Source organism: Ostrea edulis, chromosome 2, assembly GCF_947568905.1.
Source record: "Ostrea edulis chromosome 2, xbOstEdul1.1, whole genome shotgun sequence".
Classification (NCBI taxonomy): domain Eukaryota; kingdom Metazoa; phylum Mollusca; class Bivalvia; order Ostreida; family Ostreidae; genus Ostrea; species Ostrea edulis.
The window spans coordinates 61,192,154-61,218,320 of record NC_079165.1 but is presented as its reverse complement, the minus strand read 5'-3'; the positions used below and the strand labels follow the sequence as shown (position 1 = coordinate 61,218,320).

Here is a 26,167-nt window from a genome sequence, read left to right as displayed (position 1 = left end):
CAGCCACAAATGGCTGGAGACAAAGTGAAAAAGGTGTTTTGTATTCATTCAGGTTATGATTTCATTATGACTGGTTTTGAGAGTTATTTTGGGAATTTTTGGAAGGTTTATATCATTTGGGGGTGGTGTTGTTTCCGTCCCCAAGGAATTATTTAAAATAGCAGCTTCATATATATATGCATGAGCATAAAATTTTATACATGTAATATTATCTTACAGTTTATGGTTAATTTATATTTTCATCATGATCTATTAATAAAAGAGTCAGGTGAACAGATAATATGTACATGTACATAAAAGCTTACTGACAAATGAAGAATTCCTAGATAGAAGAAAATTTGTCCTCAGTAATATGTTAATTGAAGGAAGAATAGCAGGTTACAGTTGTAAGAATTCTCGCAGATGATTACACCAGTTAGACCTGCCAGATTGATATAGATACATGTACCTCTACCTAGTACTTTGATTTCAAAATGAAGATTATACAAATTCCAAGCTGTTGTGCACGGTCAAGATTATACAATTCCGGTGAAGAAGATCAAAGGCAATATCATTCCAATATGTTAGTGTTAAATCTAGGATCTAGAGAGGGCACACATATCATTTGTTCAAAAGGGCAGTTTTCGTCGCGGCAAGACAATTTCGGGGCACTTTCATTGTATCATACTATGATAGTAATAGAATAATCATTTAGCCTCTTTAAAAGTTAATACCTGCTACCTTGATTTTAAACTTCAATCAACCTTGTGAAATAAAGAACAATTGTTTATATTAACAAATATTTAAAAAAATATATATATAGAGAAAGAAGGGCATGGTACAATTAAAAAGGGCATGGCGCCAGCCAAAAAGGGCATGGCGTGGCTCCATGCTAGTTTGCTTTAGATTTAACACTATATGTTGATGGTGCTGCCATTAGGTTGAATTGTTTTGACTTGTGAATTGAATATATGTGCAACAAATTTTTCATATCAATAACTGTAATTATTTTAGAATGACTTGTTACAGAGTGTATTTTCATTATTTTTTAATCCTTTGATGTCGAATTTGTCTACCATTTTAGAGAATTTTCTTGATCAAAACAAAATTACAAATGCTCAGATCTTCCCTGTTTACACTCAGTTAACTGTTAGAGCCTGTTTTGCAAGGCCTATCTCATTACTATTGCTATAATTTGACTTTCAAATGTTTTGCTCCTTGGAAGGTTATAATCAGTTTTTGAATGGAGGAAGTGCTGTAGATGCTGTTGAGAAAGGTTGTTCCAGGTGTGAAGTTCTAAGATGTGATGGCTCAGTTGGAGAAGGAAGTGACCCAGATGAAAATGGGGAGGTTACTTTAGATGCAATGATAATGGATGGGTAGGTGAATACAGAAAATTTTCAGTTAAGAACATGATATTCCTTACTTTTTAGAGCTTTCACCATTATTGAAATTAACAGAAGTACAGGGATGCATTGCAAACCATAATTGCCTTAATTATTGTTAATTGCATATTTTTTGTTACCTCATTTAAGGAAATTTAAATTCGTACTGAATAGGGGTAATAAGACAAGTACATCTTTGACTCTACAGGGAAACAATGGATGTGGGTTCTGTTGGTTGTTTGAGGAATATAAGCTCTGCAATTAGTGTAGCACGCATGATCATGGAAAGAACAGACCATACTCTCTTAGCAGGAGAACTGGGTAAGTTATTTTTAGGCAGGGAATAATGCAATGACAACAAAATTTGGGATTTACTTCTTTCTATGCATATACATGTACATACATGTATTGGTATACATGTTTTTCAAAATGTGTATATCAATAGTAACTTAAGTACATACAATAAAACAATATACCCTTATTCTTCTATTTTGACTTGATAAATAAACAAAACAGTCTGCAATTTACAGTATATTATGTTTATTTGTGTGTGCAGCTACCAAGTTTGCTGTAGAAATGGGCTTCAAAGAAAGTGACCTCAGTTCTAACAAATCTGATATGATGTACAAGCAGTGGAAGGAAAACAACTGTCAGCCTAATTTTAGAGTGGTAAGATAACATATATAGTATTTCTTACTTCAGTAATTGATCCTACATGAGATAATTCTTTACCAAAAGTAATTTTAAGTACAGGAAAATTAATATATGTCAAATTCAACACATTTCCATAATTTATAGAATGTCAGTCCAGATCCCAAGAAGAGCTGTGGCCCTTACAATCCAAATGCTGTTTTATCCAAAATACAGAACAGAGAAGACAAACAAGTCAGTTATTTAAACCATGATACAATTGGAATGGTGGCAGTTGATAAAAATGGGCATGTGGTCTCTGGAACCACAACAAATGGACTAAATCACAAAGTACCAGGGTAATTTAATTAAATGCACAAGCACATTTATCTTTATATGAGCTAGATTCTATTCAATGTAACCAGCTATAATTTCAATGAATATGACTATCTAGAAAACACAATTTTCCTTATAGTCGAGTTGGTGATTCCCCAGTGGTAGGGGCAGGGTCCTATGCTCAGAATGGAATGGGTGGAGCAGCCGCCACAGGAGATGGTGATATTATGATGAGGTTTCTACCCTCGTAAGTCATTGTCAACTTTTAAGACATACTTTTGGGTACCTATCAATATCAATTCGACATTCAATCACAAATTAAATGTCACCTATTTTGTCCTTACTACTCCATATAACATTATTTAGATATTAGAAATGGAACAGATGTTTTCTATTACTAATTATGCAGTAAATATTTTTATTCTATAAAAATTCTCTGACATCTGTAATGAAAATGTCAGTTTATTTAAAACAGCTTTTTCTTTGATGTAATCCATGCCTGGGTTGACTATATTTGTGCTTTAGATACACAGCTGTGCAGCTAATGGGGAGTGGAACAAGCCCATCAAATGCTGCTCTCTTCTCCATCAAACCCATCATCAAGTACTTCCCAGATTTTAATGGAGCTGTGATTGCAGTAAATAATAAAGGAGAACATGGTAAGTAATAAAGAATGAGCTCCTTGATTTTCATTCAAAACATCTACATTTAAAAAAAGTATTTCATAATTTAACAAGAGGCCCATGGGCCACATCGCACACCTGAGTCACCTTGGCTCATATTTATAGATTTTTCCTCTATATTCGCATGTAAAACTTTGATCCCTATTGTGGCCCCAACCTACTCCCGGTGGCCATGATTTTTTCAAAATTGGAATGTGGACTATGTCGGAAGCTTTCATGCAAATGTAAACTTTTCTGGCCCAGTGATTTTTCAGAAGGTTTTTAATGATTTTCCCTATATATTTGTGTGTAAAACTTTGATCCCCTATTGTCGCCTCATCTTACCCCCGGGAGCCATGATTTTCATAAACTTGAATGTGCAGTATGTCCGGAAGCTTTCGTGTAAATTTCAACTTTCCTGGCCCGGTACTTTTTGAGAAGAAGGTTTTTAAAGATTTTTCCTATATATTTGTATGTAAAACTTTGATCCCCTATTGTGGCCCCATCCAACCAACAGGGGCCATGATTTTTAACAAACTTGATCTGCACTATGTCAGGAACCTTTCATGTAAATTTTAGCTTTTCTAGCCCGGTGGTTCTTGAGAAGATTTTTAAATGACCCCACCCTATGTTTGGATTTTTGTGATTATCTCCCCTTTGAAAGGGACATGGCCCTTCATTTGAACAAAGTTGAAAGCCCTTCAATCAAGGATGCTTTTGCCAAGTTTGGTTGAAATTGGCCCAGTGGTTCTGAAGAAGAAGTCGAAAATATAAAAAGTATACAGACAGATGACAGACAAGAGGCAATCAGAAAAGCTCACTTGAGCTTTCAGCTCAGGTGAGCTAAAAATGTAATTTGTTTACATGCTGTAATTGTGTGCTATCATGTTTGAATGGGATTCTGTATTTAGCCTTAGTTGAAATTTCATGTTCATGTTGCTAGGTTTGAATGGGATTGTGTGTTTCTAGCTGTAAATGTGTGCTGTTTGAATGAGATTGTGTGCTGTAACATTTCAATCATCATCAGATACCCTTACTTGATTACTCTTCAAATTCTCTGGGATGGAGAGAGGAACGAATCGAAATCAACTGTGGGTAGCTGACAATATGTTTGAATGGGATTGTATGTTTACCCTTAGCTGTAATTGTGTGTCGTTACTTTTAATGGAATTCTATGTTTAGCTATAATTGTGTAATGTTACATTTGATTGGGATTGTGTTTCGTTGTATTTGTGTAATGTTACATTTGATTGGGATTGTGTTTCGTTATAATTGTGTAATGTTACATTTGATTGGGATTGTGTTTCGTTATAATTATGTAATGTTACATTTGATTGGGATTGTGTTTCGTTATATTTGTGTAATGTTACATTTGATTGGGATTGTGTTTCGTTATAATTGTGTAATATTACATTTGATTGGGATTGTGTTTCGTTATAATTGTGTAATGTTACATTTGATTGGGATTGTGTTTATAGCTGTAAATGTGTGCTGTTACTTTTAATGGGATTATATAATTCTGTAATGTTACATTTGATTGACTGTTATTTTGTCTCATTACAGGCGCAGCATGCCATGGCTCTGGTATTGGTACATTCCATTATTCTGTGATGGACAATCCTGATAAAGTTAATTTGTTCTCTGTAAAATGTGTATAACTTTATACAGAATTGGTAACAATTGTCTTTCCAGCATTTCTGTGATTACAAGCATTTATAAATAATGTGGATTCAGTATATCTTTGGAGGATGAAATTTTGTGGGTAGCCCTGTTCTATGAATTTAAAACCTCAATGAAGTACAAATTTATATCTTTTGATGTACAGAATCTATATCCATGAAAATAGGAGAGTTTTGAGTTACTGCCAGAACACTGTTTTATTCTGAATATACACACTCCAGTCACATGATTTTGAAGTTTTGGTTGTCGTCGTGTATCGTGCGATTTCCAGTGTAGACGATACATGTACAAGTATGTGTAGTACAAGTTCTCCAATGTGATATAATGTGCTGCAGAGGGCCAACACGCTGATACAAGAAATGTGTTGGTGCAGAAGTGGCAGGCCGACAGCCATACCTCAATACTTTTGCAAAAAGAGAGGGAAGGGCAATGTATTGAACATTTGAAATATTCGTCTTTTAATACAGAGAACAATAATTTCTGCAATATATAGACTAGATGTGGTCACAAGTCTCCCCTTCTCAGGCTGTTGGCTGGTATAATGTCAAGAAGCAGTTATGTTCTACATTGTGAACTGATGTGCATGTAACACCCATTTTTGAAAATATTGTTTAAGCTCTGGTACATTTAAAGTGTAAAAATCAGCCATGCCTTTAATTTTCTTCCACTTAGAAAAACCCAACTTGCAAGAAACAATAAGTTCATAGGGCTATTGTAAAGGCATGTATAAAATTCAGGGGAAACTGGTCTTCTAGCAGTAACTTGAAACTCGCTGACTAGTCTAACATAGTTCTACAGTTTGTACCTGATAATTGCAGACAAGTCTCGGTAACCTGACTATATGTTACTTGAATGAGTAGTGATGCATTATGCGGCTTGTTTATTCTCCACAATACATGTACAGTGTATTTAAATTGTAATGCATGGTTTTTTTACAGAATAAAAAATTATATGTACATGTATTCCTCATTCATAGACTCAAACAAAACAAACTTTCAGGATATTTAAAAAACTTTATTTTTCAAAAAGTTATTTTCAACAAAAGTCATAACAATATTGCACAATAGAACTGTACATGGTGTACATTATTGGACCCTCTACACATGTCCTCCTCTTGTCTCTTCAGTCAGTTTAAAATTCTAAATGTGAAATTCCTTATAAGGCTAATTGGTATCTTTTAGATTAACTCTCTTCACTGTACAGATGTTTTTTAAGAATGCAGTGTACATGTACATCCTCGTACAGTCATATGCAGCACTGTGTCTGTAATGTACGAGACAGACTTAAACCTCAGCGACAGGTCTTAACTGCTGAAGATCAGAAGTAATCTGCAGGAGGCACAGTCAGGATACTTGTAGATCTCAGGACATCAATACCTTTGTGTAGTACACACACCTTCTGATAGCCCAGTCTCACCAGGTCAGCAGCAAACTACAAGTATCGACCCAAAAAATATGGACTGAATACAAAATAACATTATCTACAAGTGTGCACATGATACAGTACTTCAAGATCAGCATTTTTATAATTTATTTATGCTGCTTCAGTAAGGTTCACTTACAAAAATGTACATGTATCATAAGGAAGGTGGTTATGACATATTGCAAATGTTGCCCAGAGTTGTCGTTCTTTGTACAGCACTTGCTCTCTAGGTTTTACTAGATTTTCTTGTATCAGTTTAAATTTAAACAATATTTATTCAATAAATTGATGAGATTGAGCAGCAGGCTTAGCCTACACAAGCCCTCCCCTATCAATGCTGTTCTTGTACTTGTTTCGACACATTCACACCCAATTATTAGTTTAAAAATATCATGCCTATCTTTCAGCAAAACTTGTCAAGTTATGTTGAACCATGATACATGTAATTACTTTCTTCAGGATTATATTTAATTGGTTATAAACAAAGATTAACACATGCAAAATGTTATTGGGAATGAATGTGCAAACTGCAACTCGGATTGGAGATTTATAGATTGCTTTTTGAAATCATTTGCAAAAACATAGAAAAGATCATTGTCTACTTACATTGCTTGAGTTTTTTCCTCTGCTACCTACAATGACCTTGACTTGACCCTTGTTTTGATTCAGTGTGTTCACTGCTGGGCAGGGATTCAGATCCCCTTCTGGTGAGAAGGCAGAGGGAAAGGGGATGTTGATGCTGCCAGGAATGGTCCCCTTAGCATAGCTTTTAAATGTCAAGAACTCAAAACACTAGAAGTAACAATATCAAGTTTTCAAATGTTTTTAAAAGCATATTTAAAAAAGAAAAAACTTCGAAGGCAGTCCTTTTCAATTTTACATGGGGTTGTGCACATATAACTGAGGATTATCAACAAAAATACTAATATTTTTAGTCTTTTAGTCCCCTACCAACAACGAAGGGGACTTTAGGTTTGCACTCCGTCTGTCTGTCAGTCCAATAAATCAGTTTTCCACTCTTTCTTTCTGTGTTTTTGCAGATATTTATTTCATATTTGGATCATTGCTTTGCCGTAACAAGTTGCAGATCAGGTTCGAATATTGTCTCAGTCTGTTGAATTTTCACTAACTTATTGCCCTTGGACTTAGAAAAATAGTTGATTTCCAACCATTTCTATCCTGGTTCCCCAATATTTCCCTTTACCATAACCTACATAATGAAGTTCGAATATTGTTGCGGTTCAATCATTTTTGCAACCGATAGGGGACTATGTATTGCCATGCAATGCTCTCGGAATGCTTGTTATCATACAAACTTTCTGTGTCCTAGATTTGGGGGTGTGATGTTAAATTACAGCAATAAAATGGAAAGAAATGAGGCAGGTGCCCCTAGATTAAATGACATCATTTTGTTACTTATGAGATCTTCACTACATGTAATCCTATTATATCTGTTGCATAATTATCTACCTTTTATGACATCTGAAAATATCATGGAACATTTGTCAGTTCTCTGCAATAATTTATACGAGATGATGCAGTTATATGACGATGTAAGGATACTCCTCAGGATTTCTGATGTCAATCACAATAATCACCGGTTTACTGTTTGGCCTCCTCTTGGTCGGACTCTTGGAAGAGGCCGGGCCACAGAGTTCACCCAACTCTATCAAATCCTCTGCAGATATTCGACAGCACTTTTCTGTCTTCAGCTCTTCAACTTTAATTGGTTCCATGGACTGCAGAAAAGAACAGTTCATAATGAAATAACCAATAAACCGTATATCAGGTAATTTTGGTGAGCTAAAAATGTTGGCTTCTTTTGGTACATAATGAAAATGTCCCAAAAATTAAAGTTCCAAAATTCCTATTCATATTATGATACAATTGTTAAATGAAAATGCCCCCAAAAATGAAGTGCTGATATTTCAAACTACAATTTTAGAAAAATCCGCTAAATATTCTCGTCTCCAGAATTGCCCGATATTCGATACATGTAACTCCACTGAAAAATACAGGTATTTACGGGTATAATGATATATTCTGAACACATTCCCTCATGCCTTGATCTTGGATGGTATTCTCATTGATGAATCTAATACTCAAAGTAATTATACCAGTTCTGATTTTGGCTGTTCATTGTAGTCTCTGGAATAGTATGAAACATTAGGTCTGCTGTCCCTGGATTTCTTCAGTTCTCTAGCATACTGTCGGAATGTGGCACTCTTCGGAGTATTACAGAAAATTCTGATGGAATCTTGTACACAGGTCTGTATGTCTATCTCTGTGTAATTGATGCATTGTCATTAATGGAAGGATTAAAACAACTTTTATTAATTAATTTCAATTCCACTTGATACTGTCCAAACTTTATGTGTAATCAGCATTTTACAATATGCTAGCTGTGAGAAATTGTCCTCTATAAATAAAAATGCATGTATGTTATGAAAACAATGCAAGTTGAAATTCAAAACTAACCTGGCATGTCTGAGAACATTAAAATACATTCATTGAATCCATAAGATAGCAGACGGTCCCTGAACTGTTGTAATATGGCTACACCAATACACAGTGGGAAGGAGGAGTTGCCAAGCAACAGTGTGTCCCAGAGATGAACAAGTTTATGAAGTGGAAACGCATCTGTTGATGGAACAATTATAACATTAAAAAGCTTTGACAACAAGGTAAAAATGATTTGAACTTGTGAAATGTATTTCAAAGAATGTACTACATGTAAGTAAAATACAGAATATTTAAAATGATACATGTATATATGAGTGTATTTAAAATAATACTAGCTTATTTGAAATGATACATACAAGCATACTTAAAATGATGAATACGAACATATTTATAAAATGATACAATATGAGCATGATAAATATGATGCATACAAGCATATTTAAAATGATGCTTGTATGAGCTTATTTAAAATGATACATACGAGCAAACATAGTGAGAAACCATGGGATAGCATACAACTGGAAAAGAAAAGTTTTAAAATATCAATTGCAAACTTCTGAGTGTAAAATAAAATTAAATACATGTCCTTTAATAGTTTTGTGACATAAATCTCCGAATGGTCAACTTACATCTGGTATAAAACCAATGCCATCTAAATGGTTGCTGAGTTCAGGGTCGTGAAATGTGATCAGATGAGAGAAGACTGCTAGGTACTCTACAATGGATAACTTGGTAATAAGTCAAAGTCATAATTTTCTACAGAATTTTTATACACCATAAACTGTCTCTTACCTTGAATGACCTGAGAGTTATCTTTCAAAAAGAAATTGTGTAGATACTTTGGAATAAATGCCGAGAGACAGGTGTAAGCCAAAGCTGAAAAATATTTACGCAATAACCACAAAGTGACTTTAGGAAACTGATAGCTACATTTCTTCATCTAAATAAAAATCAATATAAGAAAATAACATTACACTGTAATGTACAGCAATACATACCTTCATTGTTGAAGTTGAGGGCAAGGAATGGAGCAGACAGGGAATCCAGACCCTGCCAGTATACATACTGAGGGTGACTGACCACCCAGGCCTTCAGGATGCGCTTAAACTTTGCGTGGGCAATGGGAGAAGAAAGGAGCTCGTGATATTGATGACAGCGGGGTATATCCACTTCTATCTGGACTCAACAGAGACAAAATGGGACTATTACGTAAGGATATAATTGATCGATGATATTTACAATACTGGGATAATTTTACTCTCACTACATTTTCACATTGTTTTAGTCAAATTCAAAATGGGGCTACATGTAGTATTGTTATCAAACAATGATGTAACTCTAAAGAGGTAAAATCTTATGTAACGTTGAATGTAAAACATGGCAAAATCATTTTAAAGCATCAGAGAGATGAATATATGGAGCAAAAATTGCCCAGTATACAGCACAAGTCTCGCATTATAATCCCGTCATTAGTGTAAAGAAATATAACACATCATTAATGTCAAGTAATTTTCCGTAAGCATCCATTTCACAGCACGCTGTGACTCACCTGTCTATCTGTGGTAGTAGGGGTTTCCTTGTCAATTGAATCATATCTGGAGTATATATCACCCTGAGAGAATGATGTAAAGTGGTCAATAAAATCTGGTCCAATAAATCTGATTCTACTAAAAGACTATTCGTATGGACATTGTATACACAGTCGGGGTAATATTTGTCCTAGTCAAAATAAAATTTCAATAATTCTCTCAACAAGCATCTAATGAATATGATATTTTAAAAAAAACCAGAAAATGAGTGGTTGAAATAGAATTTGTATTGAAGGGTATATGTATTGGTAAAATGACTAATGCCCCCCCTCCCCCCCCCCCCTCCCCACCATTCAACAGGGCACATTGGGTGGTGGGAAATAATGAATTTGTGCTCAATGAAGAATAAATTATTTTTAAGGTATACTGTGGACAATGACAACATAACCCCCTGTGTTGAAGCTACACTTAAACAAAGATGTGTATTTACCTCCACTTCCAAAAGAGCTGCCCAAACGTTAGCTCTGACCAAAGGTGGAATGTCTACTCTGGCCTCCTTCCATATGTGATTTTTCTTGTACGGATATCCTTTTATCAATCTCTCGTACAAAATGATTCTGTGAAACTGGTGGATAGAACATTAGATAATGAGTGGGCAAGAAGTACGTGTACACAATATGATGTAAGAAGTACGTGTACACAATATGATGTAAGAAGTACGTGCACACAATATGATGTAAGAAGTACGTGTACACAATATGATGTAAGAAGTACGTGTATACAATATGATGTAAGAAGTACGTGTACACAATATGATGTAAGAAGTACATGTATACAATATGATGCATTTACACCTTAAGTTTATTGATCAAGCAAACTGTGAGATTCTTTTCATATTTGTGCATGACATTGTGTAAAACTTTTTCATTTCAACAAAAAGATTGTTCATTCCTTAATTTAGTCTATTAGTGTGCCATTTTTGTTAACTGTGTAAATTATTAATATTTTTACCTTTTCGTAGTGTATTATAAGTAATACATGTTTATATGTGATATTTGTTTATGTAATATATGTCTCTTAAGAAAGGCATGGGTTGTGTCGAAAATTTTAGGTTGTATAGCCTTTCCAGTGCTCTCTCTTTCTCTTACACACACACACACACACACACACACACACAGAGGAAATCACAATTAAATAATATTGCATAGAGGAAGGACTTTTTACAGCATGTTTGAATTGTTGCGCACATGAATTGAATGAATAATGTCTTTAATTCAAATGAATTTAAGAACATTTTTTTAATAATTGTGTGCATTAATTGTTATATTTAATGATATCATATTAAAGTAAATAAAACTTAGATTATTAGGAAATCACTTGGAGCTCCAAATTAAATGTTCCTTATGTAACATAAATGCTCTCCCTCCGTATTGAAAATTAGATAATGAATTTACAAATGCAATTGTAATCCGTCATGCGGAATAGTTGACCAAAGACAAAATGAATGGTCTTTCATAATTTCAAAATTTTAAACTTGGTATTGTGATTAATGTTTTTATAATAGTAGTTTTTGTCCATTGCGACAATTTTAGGGCAAAATTATGAATACACATTGTTTCATCTTATGGCCTGATTTCTTGGACATTGTTAGGTAGTGTACAACCTAATTTCGGGAAAATGTTTTATCTTTAAAGTTATAAGGTGAAAACTTCCCACAACAGTCCTGGACAATTCGATATCTGACATATTGGACAGTTTTCGACTTAGTACTTACTTTTAAGATCTGTGTCATCATAAAACATGTTCAACCAAAATAAAAACTTTTTTGTGTTTATCCATGTGTTTGTACATATCAGTAACTGTTAATGAATTATTACAAAAAGTCGTAACAGCGACTTCTATAATCACGGAAAAAATTAAGAACATCAAAAATATCGGATGAATATTGTATTTAAAATTTATCAAAGTATTAGACCGTTGGTCTCGGGAGGGGGCGTGTCCTTCATTGAATGAGATGTATATTAGTAACATGATTATAAATCGTCATAAATGATAAATATGGGCCTAATCAAAAATATCATATTAAGTATAACTAACACTGAACACCTATACAATTTTAAGCTGATCATGTTGTAAACCAATCGCAATTTCTCGGCTTGGCGGAAAGACCAAAAAATATGCGATTGATTGTAGAGCTAAGCATCTATGATGTTGCCTCATTCTGGGCGAGGAAATTTCCATAACTTTAAGGCTGATTCAAGACCACAGACCATCTTCGCTAGTGAAGATGATTCTAGACTAAATTTATGGATTAAAGAAATTAACAGGCATATTTTATTTATTCAACAATAATCAAAACTTAATTCTTCTGTAAGATCAAAACCAATCACTGATAAACAATCGATTTACTTCATATCGTATAATTTTAAGTTGTCATTTAAAAAAAAGAAAAGAAAACTGGTTTAGATCCGCCACTTAATTACTTTCATTTATGCTATTTCAGAGTTGTTTATTGAAAATAAAAGTAGATTTTTGATTAATTAAATAATATTCACTAATCAAGTAAGATTCTATTGTTGCCTACGGACTTCACCTCACATATGAAACAATATTAAAGGTGCAAGCAGTAACTCTGGAGCAAGGGTTTCGGAGTTTATCAGCAAAATTTGTTAATTCATAAGTATAGATATATACAAATGTATATACATGTACGTGTATAAACACACACACACAGATACAGTACATGTACCTTGCAAATCATTCTCAATCTCATAAAGCTCACAGAAGATCATACTTTTTCAGTAACTACCTGATACTCAATATCTTTTTCTTTGATAACTAAAGGCAGGCTAGCTGTTTCAGAAAGGTCACTGTTGCTAGGAGATGAAGGCAAGGATGTGGAAACATGACCATTTCTGTAACGTAAAATAATTTATATGATTATGAAATTCAAACTTAAACACATTATGATTACTGGGTATGAAAACTGAAACACTAAATCATCAATTCTCAATTTTGAACCTTTGAAGAAAAAAAACCCAGAGGAATTACTCACTCATCTTCCAACAGAGGGTAATATGCGGTTTCATCTATTTCACTTAATCTCTGTAAAATTCAACCACAACCATGACATTACACACAGTTCAGAAGTTTTCTATATTTTTTTAACAAACAAATTTACACAACAAAGCAGAGCAATATCCAAACACATTGGAAAGTGGAGTGAAAAAGAGACAGCTTGCAAGAGGAGAATGAAAATGTAGAGAAATGTTTCTATACAATTTACAACATTATATTACATTTCCAATGTTTTTGTCTTCGATATCTTTAGAAATTGTAATGATAGCCATTTTCCTCATAAATGCAGAGCAGTTGTGAACAATATAGGATTAAACATTCTTTCTGAAGAATTTATCAATGTGTAAACTCCAGACATTTTACTCACAAACTGAATAAAAGTGTGAAGCACTTTTATGTTAAGTTTGTGAGTAAAATGTCTGGAGTTTACACATCGATAAATTCTTCAAAAAGAATGTTTGATTCTTATAATTCCAATTCATTCACTTTATTAAAAATTGCAAAAATTTGAATAGTTTGCCCGCATTATGTTATTTGTTTTCAGGCGTGTACGAATACATCGCATTTTCGGATTTATTGATGTATAAACTCTTGTTCAGCTTTATTTTTGTCCAATCAAAACAATTGTAATAAATAACATTGGAATTATCAATGCATGCATGAATCTTGATAAATATAGAACATCTATTTTACGACGGGGAATTCCAACAGAAATGAAAGGTTGTATTTTCAAAAATGAAATTATATAATAATTTATTTCTTAATTATATACATGTAAATTCACTTGTGGGATTGCCTTTCCTAATATACATGTATAAACATACTAAATTCAAATATCTATAATTCCAAAAGAAGTCAAAGGTCACAGATGAAGAGGTCAAAGCAAGGACATCGATCAGAGGCCTTTCTGAAAACATATTTGACCATGGTATGACAGAAATCTATCAGCACCACAGAAAAGGAAGGCTAGCACAGTATTTTCTTTAATAACAAATCCACAGTTATGTCAGTATCAAGATTATTCTATAAGTTCTTATGCACAAGTAGCTGCAATAATGTAGCCCTCTCTGATTTTTTTATTCTGACATTTTCGGGAGAGGGCTAAAATTCCATAGGATATTCATAAAGGTACAACATATTTTCATGAATAACCTGTAATAACCACCGTGTATTTGTCTCAAATGTTGTTTACACCAAAAAAGTACCAACTTTGTGCTTGGGCATGTCTAATGAATGTGTTTTTCATGCAAATCTTTTGTCTGCTCTGTCATGTTTGTTATCGCGAGATCTCAAGATATCTCCAAAAAAAATCGGAGAGGGACACATTATTCCAGCTAATGCACAAGTATCTGCATCCTAAAATTCCTTGAACCATCCAACTTAATTAGATAAAGCCCTCCATTACTTCATAACATTTATCTCAGATGCACATCTAGATGTACAAACACAGCTCTTTCAGAATGAAGAGAAATCCCCAGTCATGAAATCCTCTTTCCAAAACTCAACTTCATGATTTTTATGCAACATGATAGAGGAACTCTGAGAACAGTCAGTACCTTCCTGAGTTGTTCCTGAGACAGAATTATGATAGTTCTATCTAAGAACTCAGCCTGGTCTCTCCTCTGGCCAAAAACTTCACCATCCATTGTTGAGAAACTTAAAAATAAATCATCAATAATTCATGGTTTTCTCATAGAATGAAATAGGTGAACAAAATGTACTTATTTTGAGTACTAGTAGCGTCCGCATCCATGTCATCCAATGACGTTATCATATAGGTTATTCTTTGATGTATGATTAGTACATGTATATAATAAAAATTCACTGAAAAATTGAACTGATAAAACAGTGTTATCCAGTAGGATTTCCCTCATAGCCAGCTTATCCCTAGAAATCCTAATCTAATGTACGATTTGTGAAGTCACCCATAGCCAGCTTATCCCTAGAAATCCTAATCTAATGTAGGATTCCAGAAGTTCCCCATATCCAGCACAAACCCTCCATCAGACAAAAGGGTTTTCAGAAAAGTTCTAAAATGTTTTAACACTGACAGGAACAGATACTGTGATCAGAAAAGCTAAATTTATATGATTGAGTTCTAAGCTCCACAGAGCCAAGAAAGTATGGAGTGATAAAGTGAAATTTTAAGGAAGGGTAAACTAGCAGAATTATGCACCTCCTAGCATGGAAAGAACCAATTACTAAGTTACACTCTATTTCATTATCACCTGCATATGATGTTTATATCTTTCAACTGATTCGATACGTAAGAGCTTGTTCTGTGTATGGTCAGTTTTTCAATCGAGGCAAGCTACTGACAAACAAGTTGATGGTACAGGTGTTTCAACAGTCTTGATTGAAGTCAGCATTCTGCAAATTCTAAGGTCGTTATAGCGATCTAGTTCGTCAATACAACCTATCATTGGGTCAAATGCTGTCTGACATATTTCATACCGATTGTTAGGCCATTCTTGGCACACTGATTTTGACTACGGATAACTCTGTTCACCTGATCAGGATATAGGGCTCACAGCGGATGTGATGGGTCGACAGGGGATGCTTACTCCTCCTAGGCACCTGATCCCACCTCTGGGGTGTCCAGGGGTCTGTGTTTGCCTAACTATCTATTTTGTATTGCTTATAGGAGTTATGAGATTGATCACTTCATTATCTTCACCTTTCATAAATGTAAATTAGAGCAAAATTTCTCTCCTTGAATAAATCTGAAGTGGGTTTTCTATGTGGATATCCTACTCTAGAACTTGTTTTCCATGGGGGAAATTTTACTCTAGAGCCAATTTTTCAAAGAGAAATCCTAGTTTTCTGGACAAATATTAGGGGGGAAATCTCACTCTATTAGACTGATAACAGGTGTCACCTACTATGGCAAGAGATGAATGGGAGGCTTTGTTTTGACTAGTCCCTCTTTCTTCAGTGCACCAAACAATTCTCCTCCTGCTAGTCTCCATAAGTAGTAGATCTCCTCCATTGACCTCTGAGACAGGTGATCCTCATTCAAATCTAACATGCACAATTAATGGTTTCAAATAAATCACAAAAATCTGTGGAAATGGTGATGTGATCAAGATGATGTTGAACCACTAATAAACTGTCTTATAGCAGAAACACACAGTGAAATAATTATTTTTCATTGTGTTGAAACATTTATATACTGTGATGGAATTGTAATTCCGGAATTTTCTTATTTGCTCGTTTTGCAGTTGTTAGTTTTTTATTTAGAATCACTGCTTTTCCCGCAAACACGCTGTGTAAAATTTTTAATTTTTCGAGCTATCAAGAGCCAAAGAGTAAGTGTTTATCAAGTGCATAATGTTAATCACATTGTTCGTGATGTATATTGATGCTTTCATGCAGTTTTTGAGTGAGATTTTGTGCATTTATACTTATTACTCAATACACATGTTGATCATTGGCTCAGGCTAGGTATAAAACATGGACCAGTCCAATGTATTTTGTGTATCAAATCTTTGATTAATATTACTGTTACTTACCGTCTCGCATATTTGTGTGTGTACATTGATTTTTTGGTAGGTAAGTTTGTAGAGTTTAAAATTAAGAATCGCTTCTGTGTAGAACTTCCATTTTCGTTTATTTTCCAATTTTGGCATTGTATAAAATTCGGATTGGTCACTAGGATTGGAAATGGTTCGTAATTGTCATATAGTCAGTTATTTTCTATGTGAATTCTTACTTATGTACCTTTGTTGTTATGTTTCAGTATTTCACCCTCTCAGGAGGAGGCAGAATAAATTTGGAACATTAAAACCAGATCTTATTATTGCACATATACACTGGTTACTCCCTATCCACGAAGATGTATACATAATTTAGTCTGGTCCAAAGAAGATTGTGTGACGTGGGTTTGTGAATGGCATAGTTTGGTCAGTAATGCTTTTCAAATCTACATGAGAATTGGAGTGGAGGATGTGGCACACATGAAAAATTGGTTAAAGGCTTAAAATATTTTTGCATATCTCATGCAATTTCATTAATTTGAAAATAATCAACGCAGATAATGATGTCAAAGTACAAAAGTCAGTAGGAGTATGGCAATATTAAGAGATATCAGTAAGCAACATTGATTCTACTGATGATTTGTGTGTCTTTCACTTGCAACAAATGATTCTTAACTTTTGGAAAATATTGCGAAGGCTGAAATAATGCAATTCATGAACATATCCCCTGAGCAATTAATGTAGCAAATTATTATTGGTATAATATGTGTATAGCTTTATAAATGCAACCTGACTAAGAATATCTGTCTACATTTTAGAATGCTATTAGTCCTGTAGATAATACCTTTACTGTACCTGACTAAGAATATCTGTCTACATTTTAGAATGCTATTAGTCCTGTAGATAATACCTTTATCTGTCTACATTTTAGAATGCTATTAGTCTGTAGACAATACCTTTATCTGTCTACATTTTAGAATGCTATTAGTCCTGTAGATAATACTTTATCTGTCTACATTTTAGAATGCTATTATACATTTATTGCATGATAGTGAGGGAGATATGAAGATTTATTCACCCAAGAAAAATCATATTCCCCGAGGGCAACGCCCGAGGGGAATATGATTTTTCTTGGGTGAATAAATCTTCATATCTCCCTCACAATCATGCAATAAATTGTTTATTATACCGAAACAAAGCAAGACTACAAAAGTACATTTGAAATTGGAGTCCGCTCATCTACATTGTATGTAGCTGGGATCGTCCTAACGGTAACACCGCGCCGTCAACGTATTACGGTAAAAGGTACAAACAACGAAATACAGTGATATGATAACCAGTTTTTGTATTTCCATTCTCCTTGAGTGCTGATTTACTTGCTTGTTTTTGTATCAACCAAAACCAAAACCATGCGATTCAACTGTGTATCAGAGACCCGAATATTTTGTGCCTTACGAACTATGAAAGTAGAATGACTCGGACTTATTGTGACGTCACAATACACTTTGTCTACCTTGACGGTAAATTTATGGAAAATGCACGAGGCTGCCCAAGGGGTAAATATGATAGGGAAATATGATGTCTGAGAGGGAGATATGAAGTTTTGTCCTCCCTGGCACGTGACCGTCTAGACCAATCAGATTACGCATTGCATGGCATTCTCATACTGAGGTATAATAATAGTCTGTAGACAATACCTTTATCTGTCTACATTTTAGAATGCTATTAGTCCTGTAGATAATACCTTTATCTGTCTACATTTTAGAATGCTATTAGTCTGTAGACAATACCTTTATCTGTCTACATTTTAGAATGCTATTAGTCTGTAGATAATACCTTTACCTGTCTACATTTTAGAATGCTATTAGTCTGTAAATAATACCTTTATCTGTCTACATTTTAGAATGCTATTAGTCCTGTAGATAATACCTTTACTGTACCTGACTAAGAATATCTGTCTACATTTTAGAATGCTATTGATAATACCTTTACTGTACCCATTCTGTCCCAGAACAGGAAGTTCTAAATCTAAACTTCGCAGATCTGAAGAGAAGAGTCGGTGTTCATTTTGCTTCATCACCTACAGTAAATAATTTATGCTAAAGTTTACTAAGTTAGTCAAAATGATAAAGATGTTTCCACCAAATACAGTTTAGAATGCTATTATACATTTATTGCATGATAGTGAGGGAGATATGAAGATTTATTCACCCAAGAAAAATCATATTCCCCGAGGGCAATATATTGCCCCTTGTTATAATGCCACTCATGCTTATTGCCTGAAAATCCTAAAGAACAGATTTCTCCCCAATCCCCCACCCCTGTTATAATGCCAACCCTGCATAATGCTATATACCTGATAAATATAAATTTGAACAGCTTCTTAATTGTAAAAATGTTATTGTACTTAATAAATTATGCAAATTTTTAATGGTTATTAGAGAGAGGGTATGTCCTCCATATTAACTGCTTGCTACATGTATGTACAATATTGTATTATATATTACAAATTACTTTTCTACAATATACATGTTGCATTTATTTGAGAATAAATAATTTTGTTTCTTGTTGTTGCCACTGATTTTTACAAACAAATGGTCAAACTTTGTAGGGTTTGCCCTTGATAATAACACCAATTACTTAACAGCCATCAGTAATCAAACCTGTACTTTGAGAGTATAGTGCGGTGAAGTGTGACAGGCTGGACATGGTATGCAGGTGGTCAGGCTAATTATGAATCTAAATGTTGATACAGAATGGAGCCCAAATAAATTTACAGAATTGAATTTCTTTTGAATGCTCAGTGAATAGTCATTAATGATGAATTCGTTATATTGCCACCCCCGCTTTATTGCCCAAATTTATCTTGAACAAAAGTTGGCAATATATCGAGGGAGCACTTTTAAAATTGTAGTCGATATGTAAATATTCCAACAAGTCTGATCTGTTGTTGTATCTACATGTATAATGTTACATGTGTCACTATTTTAATACTCACATCATTCTGTCTGAGGTCTCTGAAGAGGGAATGTTTCACTAGTTCACTAGGATTTAATCTGAATTGTTGAAAAAAAAAAAAAAAAAAAAAAAGAACAATTTCAAATTCATTTATATAATACGTAATCCAATTCTCAAAAAACTTATACTGGAACACATGTACACTGTACTTGTACTTGGAAATTCACATTTTACAATTTATTTTCTCAATGAATGGAAATATTTTTACACTACCTGTCTTTTGGAGAGGCAGCTAAACAATGTCTCAGGAAGTCAATAAAATCTCTTGAAAGGGACTGTAATATATCATAGGAATACAATTTAATTTTTCATCATTCTTTATATTGAATTAGAACAAAAATAAAATAAGTATTAAACAGTACTGTATACATGTATACAGATGTACATAATTATGTGATCATAGCTAATGTAAATTTGTATGGACCAATTGTGTGGTTTGAGATCATTTCTGTTTTGTAGGGACTTGAGTATCTTGCCTAGTTGAGAAATATTTCTAAAGCACAAACAACACACTGGATATCAGATATTACTTCAAATTTACAAAACCATCTCAAAGAATAATACTGACCTTCACATGACCCTCAACATTAAGGTCCTTACATATTGTATCTAATGGATGAATATCTGGAAAGAATAGATTAAAATATTGCAATATTGTACATGTATCACTAGTTTTTTTCCTGTAAGGCCACAGTTTGTATGTATTTTTTGTGATTTTGATTTTTGAAGATTTGTTACCTGGTATCTATATGAATTATTATTACTTTATCATGATGAAAAAAGCTAAAACAACAAGATAAGTTTGTGAAACACAAATGCTCCCGATAATGACCAATTCCGAAGATGGCCAAGGTCACAAGGACAAATATCTTGGTACCAGTAGAAAGATTTTGTCACAAGAAATGCTTGTGTGCAATATGAAAGCTCTAATATTTACCATTTAGAAGTTATGACCAATGTAAAAAAAAATTAAAGTAGGTCTAATGTCAAGGTCAAAAGGTTTAGTACCAACGGAAAGGTCTTGTCACAAGGAATACTCATGTGAAATATCAAAGCTCTATCACTTACTGTTCAAATGTTATTAGCAAGGTTAAAGTTTCAGACAGAATTACAGAACGACAGACAGGACAAAAACAATATACACACACACACACACACACACCCCACCCCCCAATCTTGGGGGTATAAAAACACAGAAAACAATGCTCAATACTGCAAAATGTGACAGCTGTCCAGTATATCCGTTACTGCAGTAGTAATCACCGAAAAAATTAACATCCAAATATACCATTCATTGGTTAAAAAGTAACTGGCAGTGCTCTTTAGACATTTTCTTTGGTGTTGCAGAATAGCAATAACATGTTAGTTCTAAGATGACTTTGCTAAACATCAAAATTGAAAATTTATCACTTGTTTACTACAAACCTGAGTTCACAAAGCTTAAAATTTTAAAAAATGCCTGTGGAATGGTCAGGTCACCCCAAAATTCTTCTCCCTACAACAGTTAGAATAAATGGATGTCAGAAATAGTTATTAAATACACAAGTCTTGTTTTGAAATCAGATACTCCATCAGGCTCTAATACTCACAGTCAGAACCTCAAGCAAAATCAGGCCAAGAGACCACACATCAGACTTTGGTCCTGAGGGAATTAACACAGTGGGCTCTGATTCAGAATGTTCGTCGTATTGTATCGGAAGCTCACACAGCACCTCCGGGGACAGGTACTGAGGGTGTCTACAAATTTTATTTAGAATAATCAGAAAATGTAAAGAACAATACTATCCCCACTCCCTGAATGAAAACATTAAAAAACTAAGTAGCAAAATGAGCACATGCACCATCGGAAAATATTAACACATTCCCCACAGGAAAATATGGACACATGTATCCCCTATGGGAAAAAATGAACACATACCCAATAGGAAACGCTATGTCTGCTCCGTAATCTGTCATGTGATACAGACCGTACTCTGATAACTTCACCTTTCCCTGTCAATGTATGGTTACTATGTTTACTCATGTTAGTACATCACTATATTTATTTTCATAAACACTACAAAATCAATATCCCATATACTGAGATTTAAAACAACTTACCGGTACTCATAATGTTTGACTATGAATTCCTACCTTGGTATTGAATAGGATATTTTCTTGAGACAGATTTCTATGTGTGATTCCCTTGTTATTCAGATACGCTAGTCCTCTGACAATCCCATAAGCCAATGATACCAAATTGTCCTCACTAAAATATCATCATGAGTTTGTATAAGCAAGACTGGAAATACATTTGTACACATGAATGCATGTGCATACATATATATGTACAATGTACCTTTATGCTATTAAGATGAAATGCATAAATTAAAATTCTCTATTTAAATGCCAAGTATAAGAAACTAAATTTCTTAATTTAAAACCAATTTCAACTGTACCATTCTGTTTTGATTTTTTAGACATTAACCAAGAAGTATAAAGGTCTGAGGACAACAATTGGTACAAACTATTAACTAAAAATAAACATAATTTCATTTTCACCTATTTTCCACCTTTAATCAATGACACAATGTAGCTAAAAGTGACATTAAAAGAATCTCATTTGATATCAAAAACATGTAAATTTACTAAAATATCTTTCGGTAGTCATATGGAGCAATTTTTTAAGGTAGCTCTGTCCTCATGTGATGTCATAGGTTTTTTTGCAAAATCTTTACGTCATTAAAATTTTTTAATGATAGAAATTGGAGGAATTTTATTCACTGGGTAGGATAAAAAATGTTTGGTAAACTATTTGATATCAAAAGGGTTTCTATTTTCTAAAAATAATATATTTTCTATACTACAAAAATGCTATCAAGGGCAATAACTCCTACACTGGTACATGTATTTTCTCTGTGGTACATGTATGTCTAATATGATATCCAATGACTTCCTTGATATCCACAAATAATTTATAAACATTTATAAAGAAAGTTTTTAGAAACTACTGAAATTAAAATTTTGTCATTTTAACCAGTTTTAATGTATTTTTATCATTTTTGATAAAAATGTACAATTTCTGATGTTGATACAAACTTTTGTTTTTGTATGTCTGACATCTTTCAAAGGTTAGCAACAAATATATTTTCTTTACCTATATTAAATGGAAATCAATACAGTTTATCTACCTTGAAACATTAATTTTGATAAGCCACATGAAGGTGGAGCTACCTTAAATATAACCATCTTAACTTTTGGCAAATTTCTGCCAGTTTTTAAGCTTTACTGCTACTCATTGAAATCACCAAATGCAGGATAAGACTTCAAGTTTGGAAATTCTTTGAATGAAAAAAAAAGACCACACATAAAATTTTCAAATTACTCTGAGTATTTTCCTGATTTTGCTACTTTCTTCAGGTTTTGTTGATAATGTTCTGTAACAACCATTAAGCGTTCTGGAAAAAAGAAGACATTTAGTATAAACATAATGACCCTAAGAATCTACATATCAATAATATATGTAGCCATCTGATGATATGTGGTATTTTAAATGCAATTAGTACATTTTCCTCAATTCCCAAAATAGATTACATGCAATTAACTTCGATCTTGTTGCATATTCTTTAAATTCTACACTACCGTAGCAAATTGTCAAAACTGTCATCATGATAAAATCAATAAATCATACTAAATACAGAAAGGCCTCTATCAAAATACTTTATTTCCCCTTTAGGCTGACCTGGAAAAACTGCCCCTAGTAAAAAATATTCCTATTTCTCTGAAAAATATAATTCATAAATATTCCTTATTTTAGGCATTTTCCATATAATGTTTATTGTATGAGTTGACTCAGCTGTGAGAGGGTCACATGCTTTACCAGCTCAGTACATTGAATTTCACTATTTCATATCCAAAAAAAGTTGAATATGTCTGCTACCTAACATATGATGAATTGTTACAATGGGGAAACAATGAACATGGCACAACAGAGCAATCGTTATGTTACCTGCATTTTCTACATTGATTTTCAACAAAGATGATAACAGATATTAGAGATTGATTTAAAGTATCATATCTTAGGCTGCATTAGTTTGATAACTATGAATTATGTCCTTTCAAAGAAGAAGAAAGATGTTGTTTTAGAAACACATAGGCCATAATCTGCTGAATCTGTAAGATTTCAGCAAATTTCAGGATTGGATTGTTTAATCATGAATCTGTAAAATTTAAGCACAGAATAAAATTCTTGAATTTTCTAATCATACAATTGTTAATTTATCATAAATCTTTCCAAACTATGTCAAAATTCCAGTTCATCACAGGAATAATATAAACATAATTCACCCATGAAAGGAAATTCAAAACTAACCATGTTTGCCTCTTTGTATGTCTATGTATTTGCAAACATTTTCATGGTTGATGGTTTTCAAGTGTTCAAATCTTCCTAAAATCTTTATAGAATTTGGTGTCAAAGGCAGTCCATTAGCTCCACACTTGTCATTTGGGTGAGTACGAGCAAAAAATGTTGTCAAACCAAAGTCTGCATCCCCAAGTTCATTCATATCTGAAAAACATTAATAAAGACATAAAAACATTCATATTAACATGCGTGAATAATCTCAATACCTTAATATCTATAGTGAAAGAATACTATATATTGTAAATGTAGTGACCATGTGATATCAGATTATAATGGTTAATAACACAAATGGTGACTGATGCAGTGTTTAATCAAACTGACCCCTTCCCTATTATGTATTATATTTAACTATGTCAATATTCAACAGACAAAGTCCTCAAATATTCATGCCAAGAACAGGAATTGAACCTGACTGTTATCAGATATAAGTGCCCTTATCCACATTGCAAAACCAGATTCGAATTAAATTTCATGCATATTCTCGAATCTGCACTGATATAAACCCAAAAAACCCAAAAATCCTTGATATAAACCCAAATCTTGTTTGTGTAATAGCACTACATAGCAATTTAGAATTTGTTTATATTTTCCATGAAAATGAGAAAATAATTTTGCCGGAATGAATTAAAAATTTAAAAGACAAAAATTTGCCCCACTATGTACATAATTCATTTCAACCATCTTGAATTCCTGCAAAAACCACCTATATGGTTTTGTTGTTGTTTTTATCAATTCATGTATATTTAAGGTGGCTAACTACACCGAGAAATAGTTTCTCAAATAAGTATGAATTGATTTAATCATAAAAGATATGATGATATATATTAAGTATATATGTCAAAAAGGCAGAAAATATGCAAATTGGGATAAAAACACGATTTTCAAAAAAATTATTTCAACAGGTTGGGAACACTTCCCCTATAGCGAGATATTCTCGCTAAAACGTGATTATCCCTCTTTAGCGAGAAATAAACATTACCATAAACAGGTGTTTCGGTGTCTTTATTGAAAATAATGGCAAATCCTGTGCGACGCTGAATAAGTGCGACACACACTCAACATGATGCGAATTGTTTCTATGAAATTGACAACATAGTCAAGAAATTGCATATCAAAGTTGCTGCGTAAGAGGGAAGCAGTCTGAAATGCAATACACATAGTGAGTGTTTTTGTTTTGATTAACATATTTGCAGAAGTATCAGACATTTTAGCACTTTTTCTTCTTTTCACGTGAAACACGAAGAGATGTACTCAATCTGATTAAAATAAGATCTTTGATCCGCTCCGTTATTGTTATGTCGCTACTTTTATTGTATGCAGAGTTTTTTAAATGGCTTCTACTGTTTTTGTCACACTCTTAACTAGTTTGTGTTTTTTCCTTGTAGCAACATAACAATAATGGAGCGGATCAAAGATCTTAATTTAATCAGATTGAGATGTACTCCACGGGTGTTTTTCTCGGTTGTACGGGATATATTTACTCTCGCTAGAGAGGGATAATCGCGTTTTAGCGAGAATATCTCGCTATAGGGGAAGTGTTCCCAACCTGTTCAACACATAGGAACAAAAGATTCTGGCGGATTTGAACTCGAGATCTGCGGTTCACCAGCCCAATGCTTTAACCACTGAGCTACGATGATGGACAAACAAATCGATCAACACAAATACTTTCACAAAACATTTAAACATTATCTTGTGACGTAGTGTCATAAAGAGTATAAGCTTTAGTGTAGTGAGCTACCTTAAGTATCCAAGATTCAAAATTTGATCACATTAGAACTTTGCTCCCTTCAAGATTGTTTATTGTTCCTGTTATTGTTCGTAACAGCAAAAGGAAATATTACATGCTGAGATTAAAAAATAACACTAATAATCAACAACATTACTGTATGGTGATAAAATCACTTACTTTAACTTGTTTACGTTTATAACATATCGGACCTTTACTCATGTACTGCTTTGGTAGTTTTACTTTCACATTACGATCACAGGGGGCGTGGCCTTGAATTTTTAATTTACATAGTTTCGCATATAATACAAACAGATAGACAGATGCATAAAAGTTTCTTGGATCTTACTATTATCATTAAAATTCATACAAAATAAT

The 26,167-nt window shown here is 33.5% G+C and overlaps 2 protein-coding genes across 2 annotated transcripts in view; one reads left to right on the top strand and one right to left on the bottom strand.

The window, feature by feature from the left end:
* Positions 1–5,628, top strand: part of LOC125679336 (N(4)-(Beta-N-acetylglucosaminyl)-L-asparaginase-like) — a 7,308-nt gene extending 1,680 nt beyond the window's left edge. Inside the window, exons 2-8 of the mRNA XM_056154685.1 lie at positions 1,205–1,358; positions 1,573–1,685; positions 1,921–2,033; positions 2,163–2,353; positions 2,470–2,577; positions 2,856–2,989; positions 4,556–5,628. Coding sequence (XP_056010660.1) covers positions 1,205–1,358; positions 1,573–1,685; positions 1,921–2,033; positions 2,163–2,353; positions 2,470–2,577; positions 2,856–2,989; positions 4,556–4,650 — 908 coding nt within the window. The 3' untranslated portion in view covers positions 4,651–5,628. The remainder of the gene's footprint in view (positions 1–1,204; positions 1,359–1,572; positions 1,686–1,920; positions 2,034–2,162; positions 2,354–2,469; positions 2,578–2,855; positions 2,990–4,555) is intronic.
* A 37-nt stretch (positions 5,629–5,665) lies between these two features.
* Positions 5,666–26,071, bottom strand: LOC125681182 (TBC domain-containing protein kinase-like protein). Its single transcript, XM_056154684.1, has 26 exons — positions 25,970–26,071; positions 24,010–24,204; positions 23,023–23,095; positions 21,792–21,906; positions 21,577–21,650; positions 21,248–21,395; positions 21,084–21,153; positions 20,227–20,282; positions 19,872–19,933; positions 19,639–19,696; positions 18,627–18,720; positions 16,047–16,185; positions 14,721–14,820; positions 13,142–13,191; positions 12,896–13,001; positions 10,577–10,711; positions 10,107–10,169; positions 9,556–9,733; positions 9,350–9,433; positions 9,187–9,272; positions 9,039–9,075; positions 8,573–8,734; positions 8,212–8,378; positions 7,658–7,833; positions 6,701–6,860; positions 5,666–6,103 (listed from the first exon to the last, which is right to left on the bottom strand). Exons 2-26 carry the CDS (start codon positions 24,200–24,202, stop codon positions 5,990–5,992), a joined length of 2,700 nt encoding a protein of 899 aa, XP_056010659.1. The 5' UTR covers positions 24,203–24,204; positions 25,970–26,071; the 3' UTR covers positions 5,666–5,989.
* Between the last annotated feature and the right edge of the window lie 96 nt (positions 26,072–26,167).

What these genes read in the sequence shown, in the direction of transcription:
- LOC125681182 (XM_056154684.1), bottom strand. Translation starts at nt 24,202, where the DNA reads ATGAATGAACTTGGGGATGCAGACTTTGGTTTGACAACATTTTTTGCT. An exon ending in CATACAAAGAGGCAAACATG is followed by an intron (nt 23,096 to 24,009) that starts GTTAGTTTTGAA and finishes TCTTTTTTCCAG; the next exon opens with AACGCTTAATGGTTGTTACA. An exon ending in ATGTTGAGGGTCATGTGAAG is followed by an intron (nt 19,934 to 20,226) that starts GTCAGTATTATT and finishes GATATATTACAG; the next exon opens with TCCCTTTCAAGAGATTTTAT.